This window comes from Periophthalmus magnuspinnatus, chromosome 16 (genome assembly GCF_009829125.3).
Source record: "Periophthalmus magnuspinnatus isolate fPerMag1 chromosome 16, fPerMag1.2.pri, whole genome shotgun sequence".
Lineage (NCBI taxonomy): Eukaryota > Metazoa > Chordata > Actinopteri > Gobiiformes > Gobiidae > Periophthalmus > Periophthalmus magnuspinnatus.
In genome coordinates this window covers 23,362,456-23,378,239 of record NC_047141.1, presented here as the reverse complement: position 1 = coordinate 23,378,239, position 15,784 = coordinate 23,362,456, and the positions used below count along the sequence as shown (strand labels likewise).

Here is a 15,784-nt window from a genome sequence, read left to right as displayed (position 1 = left end):
AAGTTGAAGCGCACAGGTTGGTGGTGTATCGCTCACGGCCACTACAGCCTGTACTCTCCATTCTCTGCTCTGATGCGCGGAGAAAAGGGTTGGGACAAGGGAGGAATGGCTGGAGGGAGGAATGGCTGAATAACGAGCCGAGAAACACCCACTCCGGACCGACCGAATTGTATCCGGACAAGAGTGAGAAGAAAGAGGAGACAGACGGAGGAGAAGAGAGAGGGGAGCAGGAGCAGCGGCAGAAGCAGCGTTTGGTTTATTGAAGATTTACACTGGGAATAAAAGCACGCGCGGAACTGATGTTTGAACAGGTTTGGAAACGTATTTCATTCTTTCTTTTTTACTATAAAGATAAGTGCTCAGGTGTGCGCCAGGAGACTTTAATTGATTAATATATCCTAGATCATTTTAACCTAAGCTTTGAATTTAGATTACTCTTAATAAAATCAACTGTTATGTTTGATGAATATTATTTTTACAACTAAAATTGTAAATTACAGCTGGGACTATGTAGGCCCATTTGTCATTGGTTCATCATAAGCATAAGAGTATAGGGGAGACACGCTTGTAAATGTTTTTCATTAACTGGTAGTTTGCTCTAAGTTGCCCTCTGGACTGAGTGAACAGTGAAATTAGACCAAAAAAATCCAATGGGCCAATTTGCGTATAATATGGCTCTAAATGGCCTCAATGATATCAACAAGAAGAGAGCAAAGACTAGAATGTGTCCCAACCTACTTTGTCTGAAGTGCTTTGTCTCACTGAGTACTACCTTGAGTACTATGATCTGTATATTTTCTTTTTGAATTATATTGATAGGCTACACAAACACGTTCTCGAGAGTGTAAAATATTCTACAAAGAACTTTAAAAATTCAATTACTATTCAATTTTACCTTCTTTCCTTCATTCTAAGTACCTCGTGGTAAGTGCTCATGTTCCCCCAGAGGCCCCCATACACCTGGTTGAGAAACACTGCTATACACAATGTAGAGAAACTAAACATTTATATGTTTTTTGAGTTTAAATATTAAATGTTACATTGCTATAAAATGTGGTATTATGTGCCCATTTCGTTTTGGGCTAAATATTGCTCATTTTACATGGTATGCAACAAGTCTGAGACATTTTTATATCTCATATCCCTGGAGAAAACTGATAAAGTGGGCATGTAGACTGCTAATGGAGAAGCAGACGTTTTTAGTAAAAGGAGTCAATCTTAAGAGGTTTGAAGCGATAAGCAGCAGTCCAGTTTGACCTAATCTCTACACTCTGGTTACGTCCTCTCTCTTTCTTGTCAGGTCTGTCAATCTCTGCATCTGTCTCTTGTCCATCCTTCGCAGCTCTTCTGTGAAATTCTGTTCTTCTTCTCAAGACAAAGTGGTCCACTGTTTCCCCATTTGTGTAGGCGTGATCCCTAACCGCTGCTCTGTGGTCAGTCTAGACTGTAGGGCTGCTGCTGTGTAATTGTATCAAATTGGATATTAAACAGAACAACTGACTCCAGATCAGGGCTTATAGAGCTTTCAGCCACAGTCTCTAACTTATTGGTGTTGTCACTAAAATAAAAAAATAAAAAACTCAATTATGATGTGTAAGGAGAAGGCTTGATATCTGAAACCAACTTTACTAACAATATATATACAGCTGGCCCTTTAATATTACCATGTGGTTTTATAACAACCATTGTAAAAATAGTCAGGAAATGTCCAATTTTGTTCTAGCATTATAGTATTGCTACTGCTTCAAATGATTAACTAATTTCAATATTTTTACTATTGGTTTATTCATAACCCTGAAAATATATACATTTTTGTATTTTTAAACTAGTTATATTTAGGTATATTGATATGTTGCATTGTTTATTGTATATAGCCCATGTGTAACCCACTCTTCTTATTATGTAAACTACTTGAAATTACGTTGTGTACAAACTGTGTTCTACAAATAAACCTTACCGTCTTTGTTTTCATTGATAATATCTTTCATATGTCCAGGTCTAGACTGCTGCGTGTGAGGATGTTGTCAGTCGGAAGGATCAGATGGTGTTTTTGGGCCCCTCTGCTGCTACAAGCCCTGGTTCCCCTTTCCCCCTTGAATGCACAGGAGCAGGGTGAGTATTTTAAGGAGGAGGCTCTTTTGTCCTGCCTCTCTCAAATACCCGGCCATCCGATGTCTTCCCATCTGTTTCTCCGCTCTCCTCCTTTGCACAGCCTCGAGCCTCACCTCTATGACCTTCTCCATATCCAATGCCCTTCTCTCATTCCTCACCTGAGCCGTGTTTCCAAATTTCTTCTCTCTGTTGGATATCCTGGTCTTGTCCAATCAGATCATTTCATACTTTGGATCATATTGGTACCTTTTCGCCCCAGCAGCATACCAGCTCTCTCAGTCTTCTGCCGATGCTGCCACGCTTCAGAGGAGTTTTAATAAATGCGTTGTACAGACGTGCTTCAAGCTGGGATGATTTGCAGGGCAATGTGCCGCACAATATATATCGCCTCACTTCGGCAAACCTCATTTAATCAAACTGGGCCCCTCCTAAAGGTCTGCTGCTGTTTTCAGGTTTCTGGAGGGGTCTGAGTGACTGCAATAAATTTTACTTTTAACTTTGGATATTAGGACTTTTGCTTAGTTTTTTTGATGAAAATATATTATGTATGAAGAACCTTATGAAATTGAATTGATAGCCATATTTTTGAGGGGAAAAGTGGAAACAATTTGAAGTTCTATGTGGCACCAATCAGACTGAAGAGTTGTAGAGTTTCTGGGTGGAATCATGAGTCGTTGTGTTGGTTTGTTGTTATAAACTTGGCTAATCTTTCCAAATTATAGGAACATCACGCCCACTAACAGCGCACTTAGCCACACTCATCAATTTACTGGTCTATAAAGGTTGAATAAAATACAATGGGTTCACTGAAGCGACCAGTGAATATGAGTATTGTAGAACTTATCTTAAGATTAGAATTGTTCAAATTTAAAGGTGCACAATGTAACATTTATGAGGGAGGTTTACCACTCCCTGGACATTTTAGTGCTTTGTCTGAAATGTTTCGAATGGCAAGTTGTCTATTTCAAAAAGGACAAGCAGGTGACATCAGAGGCCAAGTTACAGGTTGCATCTGTGGAGTGGTGAATGTTTTAAATTTGATTTTGGTTATAAATATTATTTACAACACCAAAAACATGCTCAATCTTCCTATATATACAGACCACAACGCTGCCTCTATCAAATGCAGAGGAGAAGTTTCCATATGGGGACAATAAGGTCTATATGTAGCCTATATAATTGTATAAATATAACCTTAAAGTTATACATTTCAGTAGACAATTTGGCATTTGGCATTGTGTCCATTGTTCAATTTCACTTCACTTTAAGTTCACACTCCATGCCGACAGTGCAAACTTCTCAATAAAAAGTTGACTAAATGTTCCAAAATGAAAAAAGGTTTTATTTGACTCCTCCACAGTATTTAGTCACATACCTTTTCACCCACATTTTAGTTCTGTTCCAGGTATTCCTTTCTTTTCATTTTATTCCAACTTATTTGCAGTTCTATAGGTATGCTTTTCATATTAGTCAAATAGAAGCTGTAGGTGAGACAAAGGCATAAATCAGATCCCAAAGCCGAGGAGCAGGAGGGGGGGCCCTCACAGACACTTGGGAGTTGTGGGCTGTGAAGTCGCCTCAATAAGGACCATGTGATAGCCGTTAATTTAGCTTGCGCTGCCCCTTTAAGCTGCAACATCTGCTCAGAGGGATTGGAGATTACTTTGTGCTCTGCCCATGGAGGATGTTTGTGCACACAACACAACTGCATGCTGATAAGGACCTCCACTACTGGAAAGTGAGCCAATTCAACAACAACAACAACAAACTTCTCACATAAAGCATCATTGCACATTTCTCACACTAGCTAGCTTTAATTATCAGCCTACCTGTTTCGTAGTATCTGTATCTCATATATTTGGATAAGGCTGATAGATATGATGATTAAAATCTGAATCGTGATCCCATCCCTGTGACAGTCTGTTATTTTGACGATATTGATTCACTATTTCTCATCTGTCTGCTCTAGCACAGACTTTCTACACACTCCCCCTGCTATTGGTTTGCCGATGTAAGGCTGTGAGTGACAGCTGGATTCAACCAATCACAGTGAAGTGTAAACTTTGATAGATAACAGATGGCTTTACACATATATAATCAAAATTGCAATCTAGCTCCAAGAAGATTGTGATATGCATTTTTTGCTATATCGTCGAGATTGCTTACTTGTTTTTTTTTGTAAACATTGTTAACCATTGTCTAATTTTGAGATGGTTTCGTCTGTAGTAATGTGTGTAATAGTGCATTTATTCTTAAGCAGAAGTACTGACTTTTCCCTCTTTCCTTTTGTCCTAACATCGAAAAGTACCGAATAAGAAAATGTAAATTTAGTCCATGCTCTCAGAGGAGCCAGCCCGACCTGCAGCTTTTGATGCTGTTTTCAAAGCCGCATTCATTGAGAATAGAGGAGGCATTATTTCTGAGTGTGGACATTTGCCAAAGTTTTAATCAAACTAGTGCAAGTTTTGCAAATAAAGTGGACTTTTATTATTCACAGTTACCTGAGCATTGAGTTCCCAGTTTCCCTGAACAAGTTAGCAGAGTGCAGAGATGACGATGCGGTTAATCCTATGTGAATTAACTGTGTGCATAGTTAATTATGGTGATTGATTTTGCTGATTGGTCGACAGCTGGGTCAATACGTGCTCTAGAACACATCACACCAGGCTATGTGCTCCAGAACCCATTTTCAGTTTGCATTTGTATTAGTGAGCTGGTCAGTAATGTAATAAAGACAAGAGAGGTAATGATGGGAAATGTTTTAACCATAAACAAAGATTGAGATAGAACAACCTGTTTCACCTTAAAATAACTCTAAATGACCCAAACCTCTGACAGTGCTGCGTCAAAGCTGTTGACAGGTGGGCACCTTGTCAGTCTTATTCAATTACCTTTCCCCATTTGCTTTGGCAGCACAATGTAAACAAAGCATCATGAAAGTAAACATTACAGAAGGATGAGAGCAATGATACGTTTTTTTAAGAGATTGTATTTGGTCAGTCAGTCTGTCTGAGATATATAGTAGTAATAGTAAAGGCTACATTAAATATTTGAGTGTTGCATACCCAGTCTCTAGAGGGCACTAAAGGCGAGAGGTAAGCACAATACAATGTTCTTTGAGACCAAAACAGAGGTAAATATTTTAAGTATTTCACATTTCATTCATTTCAGCGAGTTATCTAACTAGCTTCTGCTGCATGCTTGAATTAAATTTAGTTTGATTAGGGTGATTAATTAACTGCATGATGATAATTAGGCCTATAAAACCTTGCATGGAGGGAAAAAGTGCTAGCCTAGCATACATTTGGAGCTAGTTATTTTTTATACTACAGTTAGTGAATAATGCGGCTCTTGAACACATGAGGAATTACCTTGTTTTGTTTCAGTGTAGATTAAAATGTTATTTTTATGAGCAATTGGTCAATTGTTCTCAAAATGTTTTCCCTAAGGTGGCACCTGGATTTCCTTTGCAGTTCTGATATTTTGTGTTTAGAGTTAATTTAATCCACATTTTGTCCACATACTTGTTAGCATTGCAACTGTGTAGTCCTAATTTAGATCTTGTTATATTTGAAAGGTAGAGTATTTTCTTAGGCAATAATAAGATATTTTTATATATAATACTTGTATATATCTTCTTTGAAAACATGACCCACTGCCTCTAATCCTTTTCTAGGTTTCTGGGTCTTTTTCACCCAGGCTAATTGCACCTACATTTACAGTGATTTTATGAACTCCTCTAGCAGCCATGCAGAATGTCATGTCTTTTTTTTTCACACATGAACTGGGCTCATCCTGCAGTCTCTAAGTGTTCAGTCACTCTTTGGAGACTTCATACTTGCGTACACTCAAAGCAGAGGAGAGATAAGTGCTACACAGGTAAGCAGTGAAAAGAGGAGAATGACATTAAGCCACTACGGATAGGAGTAAGTGAAGGGAGGGATGGAGGATGAAAGAAGGAAGGAGACAGTTTAAAGCCCGGGATAAGGCACAGAGCTGGAGCGTGTGAGCAGCTGAGGAGATAAAAAAGGCACAGTGGATTTGGGTTAAGCACCAACTCAGTCTTCAGTGTTGATGTGGAAGCACTGAAACCCACTACGCCACATCAAAAGGAAGTTGCGTGGATCCAAAACCATAACACACACACATACACTCTGTGTATGTACAGTAGTTATCTGGTGGTGACAACTTAGAAACAATCCACTGTCACCCAAAGAAACTCACTACACTGGGCTAATCCAAAGCGAAAAGGTGGAAAACAAGGAATTAAAGGTTAAAGGAGTGAAAGTGTGGATGAGGAAGAAATGGAGTGACAAGAGATTATGGGAGAAAGACGGGAAAAGTAAGGTCATACAGTGTTGAAGAAAGTCACAACAGTGTGTCAAATCTGTCTGTCTTCAGGAGAGAGAGAGAAATTCATGCTGCTTTATCGATATAGCCCTACATGTCCGAGCTTGACTTTTTATGAAGTATTTTTGTAAATGGCAAATGGTCACATTTCTATATAGGGCTTTTCCACTTTCGAGGCACTCAAAGCACTTTACATCAGAATCACTTACCCATTCACACACCAGTATACACAGATACTGGGGGTGAGGTGGGTTAAGTGTCTTGCCCAAGGACACAACAACAGTATGTCTGTCAATGGATCTGACCGCTCTACCAGTGATGCTAATGCCGAGTGCTGTCACCCCAAGTGCAGCTGCTGTATGTAGTATTTAGGCAAGGAACAAGCCAACTCAGGAAGAATTTGTAGGGCTGTAGGCCTTTTGTCAATTAGTCAAATAATGAGTCTGCCTTTTTACATAAATAGTTTACTAGTGCTTATCTGTCTAAATTGATGTTTTTGGACCTGTGGTCTTTTAGTACAGTTTTGCTCAGATAGATGGTCAGATCATAGAGATTCAAAATATATCTGAGCTCTTCTGGTGCCTGGCTTTTCCCTCTTTTAGTCAATTAATCAATACACAAGGCCTCTTTTATGTCGACCAAAATGTCCTTAAGTCAACTACAGCTCCACAAATTTGTTCTCTGCATTTTGCCCCTCCTTGGGCAGCCTATTACGAGCAGTGGGCAACCGCAGCGCAAAGAACGCTTTTCCAGATCTTGGTGAGGAGTATCTAGCTAGAGAATTAGCTTATCATGCATGATTTAGTTTAATGGGGGAAATCTGAGTAGAAATTCAGACATGAGTAGAACATGCAAATTCCACACAGAAAGTCTGTTGTACAAAAAGGTTTCAGGTTTATAAGGTACTTAGTTGTAGATGTTATGAATATTTAGCTAAATCATAATCTTGTACTTGTGGAACAGTGTATAATATAGTGCAATAAAACCCAAAAGTATTAAATAAGAGACAATGTTGAGGTCTAGCAAAGGATTATAAAGAAAGAATTTGCTGTAACTGTCCAGCAGCAGCTTTACTCTCAAACACGTCTTTTCTGGTCTTGCTCTGTTGTTCTAATCCATATATTTCCAGTTTGTAATGTGCTGACATCTTCAGCTCTGCTGATACTGACAGAGGAGGAGATTACTCGCCTCGTACCCCAGATCAGCACTCATTTAGGCTGCACACGACATTGACATGGCTTTGAACAGATTGATGGGTTTGCAATATTTTCATTAAGATTCACTGACTCCATCCACAGTATTTACCCCGGTTGCTGTTGCTAAGCACTAGTCACCGAGGCTGAGCCAAAGAGCTTGGGTTTAGCCTCTGGCAAGAAGCTGCAGACAGGAGCTGATGGGTTTGTCGACTCCATAACTTTTATAAATGAATGATATACTGGTTTATACTGGTTTGGAGTGGGGCTGCCATATTAATCACATTCAAATCCAAATAGCTATTTGAATGGTCACAATTGTCAATTTAGGAAGGCATGTCATTATTTAGGTAAAAAATGGTGAAGAAAATATCTATTATTGAATTAGTAGTTAGTAGGTCTGTCAAAAGTATTGATACCTATTGAAAACTTGTATTGAAACTAGGTACTCATTCAAACAAGTATAGATACTAAAAATAAATCATACAAGTAGGGCAACATTTGATTTCCTGAATAGTAGAAAGCTCTTCTCAGTCTGATCAGTAATTATTTTGTATTGTTTAAAAAAAGAGCCTTTTCTATTTTCATTGTGCTATCGTAATCACTATTAAGTATTGAGCCTGTTCGCTATATTAGTAACAAAATTGAGTTTGAAATTTTAGTACAGGGATAACACTGGTCCCTGTATATGTTTAAAATATGTACAGTGAATCCTGATCATAAAACTTTAATTGCAAATCCAAAGGCAATTGCAATTCATGAAAACACAGTACTTTTCAGGGAGTTCACACAACTGCACACAATCCATTATTTATCATGGACAACTTGCAGCTTGCTTAGAGTGATTTGTATTGTCCTTGACTATAATGATCTGAATATTTTTAGACTACAATAGAAAGAGGAAAATTGCTTTATAATGTGACACTGTGGATTACCTTTTTTCAGCAGACCTTATGTGAAAGATGAGCTATTACAGACATCAAAGCCTTCTGATGGCTATTGTTTAGTCCTTATCCATTAATCATTGTTGCTGTCTAATACTGAATAGACTCCCACTTGTTGACTTTGACATCACTGAGGGGGAGAGGGTCACATTGCTGTTAATTTTAAATGATAAATCAGAGTGGTGTGTGTGGTGGAGTGACTTCATTGACATGCAAAGCAAAGATCACTGTATTCAAGGCAATTTTCAGCCTGTTATTGGTATCCTGTCTGCCAACTTCATTCACCTACTATCAAGCACATATTAAATGATATGAGCGTAATAATCTACCCGGCTACTCAGCTAGCTTAAATTATTCATAGATTCTTATTGTGCGGTGTAATTATTCTTCATTGGCCTATGCATTTTGAGCATTTGAAAAAAAAGTTAAAATGTAAAAAAATGGTAAGTTGCAATGTCAGAGGGCATTATCTGACATGAAAAAAATGTTTGACAATTTAAGACCCAAGTGATTTTTACCTAAGTCTTTTAATATTTTGTGGTTCACTTACCAGTGAGATCATACCATGACCAAAGTCGAGGGAACATTGGTGACAAGTTGTATCAGAATGATTTGGAATATATTTATTTTGAGTTGAATATTCAAGACTAACTTTTTCCATTGATCATAGATGTAGATACGAGATTGCGTGTTCCTTTTGGGTCCTTTACATCTACTTTTGACACTGCTCTCTTGTTTTTACACTGCTTGTTTACTTGAGTGCAGCTGTTCTTTCTGTGCAGTTTGGTGCAGTCTAGTTTTGACCTTCTTTTACCGCCTCCCCGTTTTAAAAGATGTTCCTCTAAGTGTATTTGTTGGAGCTAGCACACATACACTCTGGCAATGGCTCCTGTCACCATTTTTAACCACAACAGTCCGGCTTTATTACAGACCTCAGCCTGCAGGACTATTGTGGACCATTCATTTATCTGAGATATTGTTTAGATAGAATACACATCACTTCTATGATGCCTTAAACCCTCACATTCAAAGCAAAGCTGAAATAACTTCAAAGTGAGGTCATGTCCCTTGCTGTGCTGCATTCTGCTCACCTTGACTAAGAATTTTCACCAATTTGTTTCTTCACTAAATTCTGCATTTTTTTTCTGTCATTTTCATTTCAGGGTCATAGCTAATTGCTTGTCTCCAAATTTGTATAATTGGACTAAAGTTGGAAAAAGTAAAATATTTTTTCTTTTTTTTTCTTTTTGGCATTACCCAATCCTCCAAGTTGCAGGAGCTGCCACAAAAAATACTTTATTGAAGTTATGATACTGTTAATGAATTATTTACCTCACCATTACCTTGATTAAATATCTTTTGTAAATAGCTAGTTATTCATGTAGTGGTTGTTGCCTTATGCTCTTTACAGGATGAGAAACCCAGAGCTAGTACATAGTAAATTAATCTACTTACATTGTACCTAATCATTAACATTTCATATTGGAACTATTCTAAATATTCACATTCCAGGACATGCTATTTCATCTTAAACTACTTTAGATTTTTATTTATTTTTATTATTATTTCATTTAAAAGTTAGCGGAGTGAGTTCTTAAAATAAATGTTATAGTTGTGGAGGCATTGACTTTTAAAAACAACAACCATTCTTTGTGCTTTATGTTCGTATTGTTTATGCTTGTATTGTTCAGATCTTAAATATACAATTCTTCTCATTTTCAGCTCCAGCCCCGAGGCGGCTAAAGTTCAAAGTTCTCAGCCCAAACAAACTACTTGTCACATGGAAGGAGCCTAAAGGAGACTTTGACAGCTACCTGTTCACCTACAGCACTTCAGGTAACATGATCCCATTGTAGCACATACAGTACACAGACTTGCTCCCGCACCAGGATTAGTATATTTTCAGACATGACTAAAGGAGCACATGGATCAGGTTGTGTGCGACTGTCAGAAATGGATAATGTAATTTTCTTCTTATCAAAGTGCCATGAAGGGATTACACAGTGAGAGATGTGGACTCTACATTTGCACAGCCTTTCAGCCAAGTTTTGAGAGAAGGCGCTGTTATTTCTGCTCACACAGACCCTGTCAGCACTTTACAATGACAGTCTGATAGCACCTGCTGCAGCCTGATGAGGTTCAGACAGGGACAGCTTTATGTCCCCTGTAGTTACATTTAAAGACTCTTACATAACGGCTTAATCATTTCATTGTTCCAGTGTGCATTGTGCCATGATAACCATTCTCCTAGTTCAGGGCAAAAACACTTGGATTTAAAACCTCCGATCTATTGTGCGCTGCAAACCACCACCATGGAGATTCTGTTTTTGCCGACGCTGGAAAATGTGTAACAAAATAGCTTCAAATATTTAATTTACAAAAAAATAAAAGTATAAATGATTACTTTTCTTCTGCACATTTACTTGAAAACTAAAGAAATTCTAGGACACAGAGTGCAAATATATGCTTTTGAAGTGTGATTGTGCCTTCAAGGTACACTTTGTAATTTTCTGAGGGAAAATCTGCCTGGTATGTTTAGTATTGTTGAACATTCCAGGCAATGCATTAACATCGCCGTGGAGATAAGCAGGTGACAAGCCCCACACCATAAAAGTTACATAGCGCACTTTAAGACTCACTGACTTAAATAGATATACAATGTAGATTTTGTCTGTTGTGTGCTAGAAACTAAGCTTTGCAAAACTACTGCAATGCCACTTTCATTTGATGTAATGGTTTGTAATGATAAATGGAAGAAGACAACTTTCTGCTCTAAGGCACTGCTGATTCTCTGTATCCATATAAACAAACGCATAAACAAATAACAATGGATTGGCAAAGTTTATTTTCTCTGTATAATTTAATTTAAAGTGATTTCTCAAAGTCCTGTAGAGTTGTTGCGTGACCTGTAAAATGTGCGCTACTTCAGATCCTGCTCTGTTTATTCTAATATCAGTTTTATTGAAAATAGAGGAGGGCTGTGTGGTTTTAGAAAAAAATATTACATTTTCTGTTTTCAAATGAGAATTGAAACTGTATGCCATTGACACAAAAACCCGGATAATCCCAGTAAAATCTTTTCAAAATGAACAATATTGTTAAAAAAAACATGAGCTGCAAAAAATGAATAGCAGAATGTAACACTTTAGTAGTAATGAGTCATAGTAGATTTATTTAACCCTCAAGTCTTATTGTAGTACAGAAAAACAACAAGAAAAAATATCCACGATGAATACTGACCCCCAAAATGATCGTTACATTTATCATTTTATTGTGACTGCACAAATTTATCTATGGGTTTTTTTGCCGAGTCACTAGGGTTACCAGATATCCCTATTTACCCCGGACAGTCCCAGTTTTGAGCCCCATGTCCTGTGTCCCAGTAGATTTATCCTAAACCAGTGAGTTGTCCCAGTTTTATACATGTCCATTGGGTCCCTATTTTTGACCCATTTGATCCCTGCCATCAGTAAAAAGGGTAATATATTGTCAAATGTTTTTGTTAAAATACAGAAAATGCCAAAAAGTGCACTCATTTGTGACAGAAGCCTCTTATGTTATATACTGATTCACAGGGGAGTTGAGAAGTGCTTAATAATGTTTTTAATTACACGCTCTTTTCACAAGTTTGTTATTACCAACCACCCTAATGTGCTATGTGTCCCAGTTTTTAATTTTTGAAAATCTGGTCAGCCTATGAGTCGTGCTAAAATGAATAAATATTTCAAGATAAGGCAGTGGACAGAGAACCTCAGGCTGATGACAACATGTTAAAAACTGCTCAGATAAAATGGATACTTCACCAGAGGACATTTCTGTGTTTAGAGAGAGATGTTTGTGTCCCAATGCTAAGACTAATGTTAATTTGGAGGCATAATAAATATTAAAACAACACCATTAACTGAAGTATTCTATATTTTAAAATAATGGGTTGTCTTTATTTTAATGAATGTGAATTTTAATGGGTTGTTTATTTTATGTTTTCTGATTTTAATAAAACTGACTGTTAGCTTTGAGATACAGTGAGCCATCTAGCCTATTGCAACACTTTAAATTGCGATTTTGATTTGATTGCGACATATTGCGCTGCTCTAATTGACAACCACTTGCTCTGAGAGTTTAGTGTGTGAACGCCTATGCATCACTTGCCTCATCTGACCTGCCATACCCTTGAGCAGGATTTATCTGACCACTGCTGGCGTCATTACTCATCGCGGGACAGGAGGCTGAGGAGGCGCACACTCGCACCTTATTGAGGGCCAGATTGATGCAGGGTCACGATTAAAACGCGCTGATAATGTGACCCTTGGACCTGTTGGGATTAACTGCTGTGGAGAGGGCACTGCCACACGCTGCCTCCACATTTGTGTGAAGCTACAGTTTATTTGAGGTCACACTCCAGTCTAACTGTCAAAGTCACTTTCATTCGACCTGCAGCCAGTGATTTATGAGCTAAACCCACTGCAAATAAGTTGTACCTAGTAGTAAACAGCATACAAATGTGAAGCTTAAAAACAGGCATTATTGTATTGTTTTGTGGAGTTTATTTAACCTAACGTCTAATCCAGGGCTATTACTAGGCTAAATTAGACTAGATCAAACTGTAATAATTTAAAGGGCCTTTACCTGAATTGTATTTGGTTCACAACAAACAGCTGTCTGCGACTATCCCAGCCAATTGTTCTTCTGTCATGGTTCAGCATCACTTGAGAGAATAGACTGGAATGGAAGTGTGTAATTCTGATACATGTTTTTCACTCATGGTTGAAAATTGGATATAGATCCCTAAACACATTTTTGTTTTTGGGTTTGTAAGGGAAAATTTAAAACTGTTTACATGTCGTTCTTGTGTGTGTGTGTACATAGAACAATACTTTATTAAAAGAAAAATAGTTGGGGATAGGATTAAATTTGTTCCTACTTCTGTTTGAACTTACCTTTGTATTATATTCTGTATTTTCAGTTTTTTTATTTCATGTTGTTATTTATTATGTATTCTGTCATGTCTGAAGTAAAAGTAATCAATCAATCAAACAATCAAATCCTATGTTCCTCATTGGGTAACAAACTATTTTACTTCTACTGGTGACATTTGAAAGCCTGTGTAAATAGGTGTTCGTGACCATGAATGAAAATTAGCTATATGTAAACAAATCTATGCACAAACCAAATCTCACATAAGGTGAAAGGAAAATTATACCTTTCAAAAGCAGATAGATGTTTCACAAAAATATGTATGTTTTTTACCATGCAGAATGAATAAAACAACTAACATTTTCCTCTGTCTGTGCCATAGACGGTCATCAGAGGGAGATTGCTGTACCTAAGGCAGAGCATCGGGTTATAATAACAGACTACAGCTCGTCCAACCATTACACCGTGAGCGTGACTGCGGTCAGCGGCAGCTTCCACAGCAGACCGCTACAGGCCACGTATAAAGGTCGGACACCAATCTTAAATGTTATCTTTAAATTACAATTTCCTATAATCTTCAGTTTCAATTTTCTCCTGCTCCCTCAAATGATTTTTTTTTGTCTAATAAGCAGTTTTCCTCCGCTATATAATTTGCCCAACTCCAATTTCCTTTATGTAACCCAGTTGTTTTTCTTATTTCATTTTTCATCTACATTATGAACAGGATTATATTTAGTAATGATTTTGTTCTATTAAACACACTGTAATTTGTTTTGTTTATTATTATATCTGCAGGGGAGAGGGACGATGGCAGGGACCAGAGCGAGCCCCAAAGGCTGACAGAAGGAGTGGTGCCTCCTGATGAAGCCAATGAGATTTCAGGAAGTAAGACCATTTCTGTTTCCATAAATCTTGATTATTTATGTACTTTATAATAAAATAGGTATGTGTTAGTGTGATTCTTAGTCTGTTGTCATAGTGATGCTTAAAATTACTAGCTGTAGCACTATATTAATAACACACAAATCCAGTAACTATCTTGTCATAGTGGAAATATGGCTCCACATTTCAAGCTTTTGAAACATTGTCCATAAACACAGAAAATCACTGTTGACTGTTTACTGGCAGAATCAAGTTAATGAAATTACAATAGGAACCATCTTGAACATTGGCATGGGTTGTCCAAATGAAAGAATTCTGTGGTTAGGGCTGTGCAATTAGTCAAATTTTAATCCAAATGAGACCCAACCAGTTCAAATCATCAATGATCAGCTTGGGGCTTTTTAATCAAAAGGTCTTTAACTAGTTCTCTGTCAGGAAGAGTTCAGACTTTAGAGGAATTTTTAATGGCAATGATTAGAAGTCTGTTTTATGTTTGTTAAAGCCACTGTTATAGGTTGGTTTTAATTAGGGAATCTATTAATAAATGCTATATACTATACCTGCACCTATAATGTGCTTATTTAAACGCTATCTGCAAACCTTGTGGAGACATTTCCAGCTTAATTGTCAATACTTGGCGGAGTTCCCTCTGTGTGTAGGTACTGGAGAGCCTCTCAGAGGTGACCTTGATTGTGCCAACTTCAGAGATTATAATCATTTCCTATACTGCATTTCAGCCAAATAGACTCAAATTCGTTCGAAATAGTCTTTGTGTTTTCACTAACCATGATGAAATGTGTGCCTTATTAAAATATGTGTGTTGAATCCTTAATACAGTTCTTTGTTTGAAAATGTTACCCTTGGAGTACAGAGCGCAGCTGTAAAAGACAAATCTTGGTACATACACTGCCTTCAGGAAATAGCTCCTTCCTAATTTGTAATTTACAGATTGTTTAAGTGTATGTTGTGGACATAAGCAGAGGTCGCATTGAGTCGAAACAGACCATTTGTCGAGCTTGAAAGGACGCTAATTGTCTGTCTGGTGTTACGCTGTCATTAGCCTGGACTGGCTGGAGGTGAACATGAAGGGAGTAGTCAAATGAACCTAAAAACTGCAATTGAAAATACAATCTAAGGCATTAAAAATGAATCAGTTGAAATCTTCATTTTGGGACATCTTACTTATCGTCTGTGTAATCATCTTTCTGACTAAAGAAAAAGAGATAATGGGATTAGTTACTTCATATTACAATTTCAGTGTGAAAAAACTATAACGTTTTCAGATGAGTCGATCCTTTTGTAAATTAATTTTTAACTATGAGAGGAATTTGCTGACTGGGATATTTAAGAACTTAACCTTTTCTTCTTTGTTGGCTCCTGTAGTATGGA

General features: G+C 37.5%; 1 protein-coding gene across 2 annotated transcripts in view; it reads left to right on the top strand.

Annotated features, from left to right (window-relative positions):
- The window catches only part of col14a1a (collagen, type XIV, alpha 1a), a 79,991-nt gene continuing 64,207 nt past the window's right edge, over positions 1-15,784 (top strand). For both annotated transcript variants that reach the window (XM_055227798.1, XM_055227797.1), the window contains exons 1-5: positions 1-311; positions 1,997-2,112; positions 10,322-10,435; positions 13,896-14,039; positions 14,309-14,398. In XM_055227798.1, coding sequence (XP_055083773.1) covers positions 2,019-2,112; positions 10,322-10,435; positions 13,896-14,039; positions 14,309-14,398 — 442 coding nt within the window. In that variant the 5' untranslated portion in view covers positions 1-311; positions 1,997-2,018. The remainder of the gene's footprint in view (positions 312-1,996; positions 2,113-10,321; positions 10,436-13,895; positions 14,040-14,308; positions 14,399-15,784) is intronic.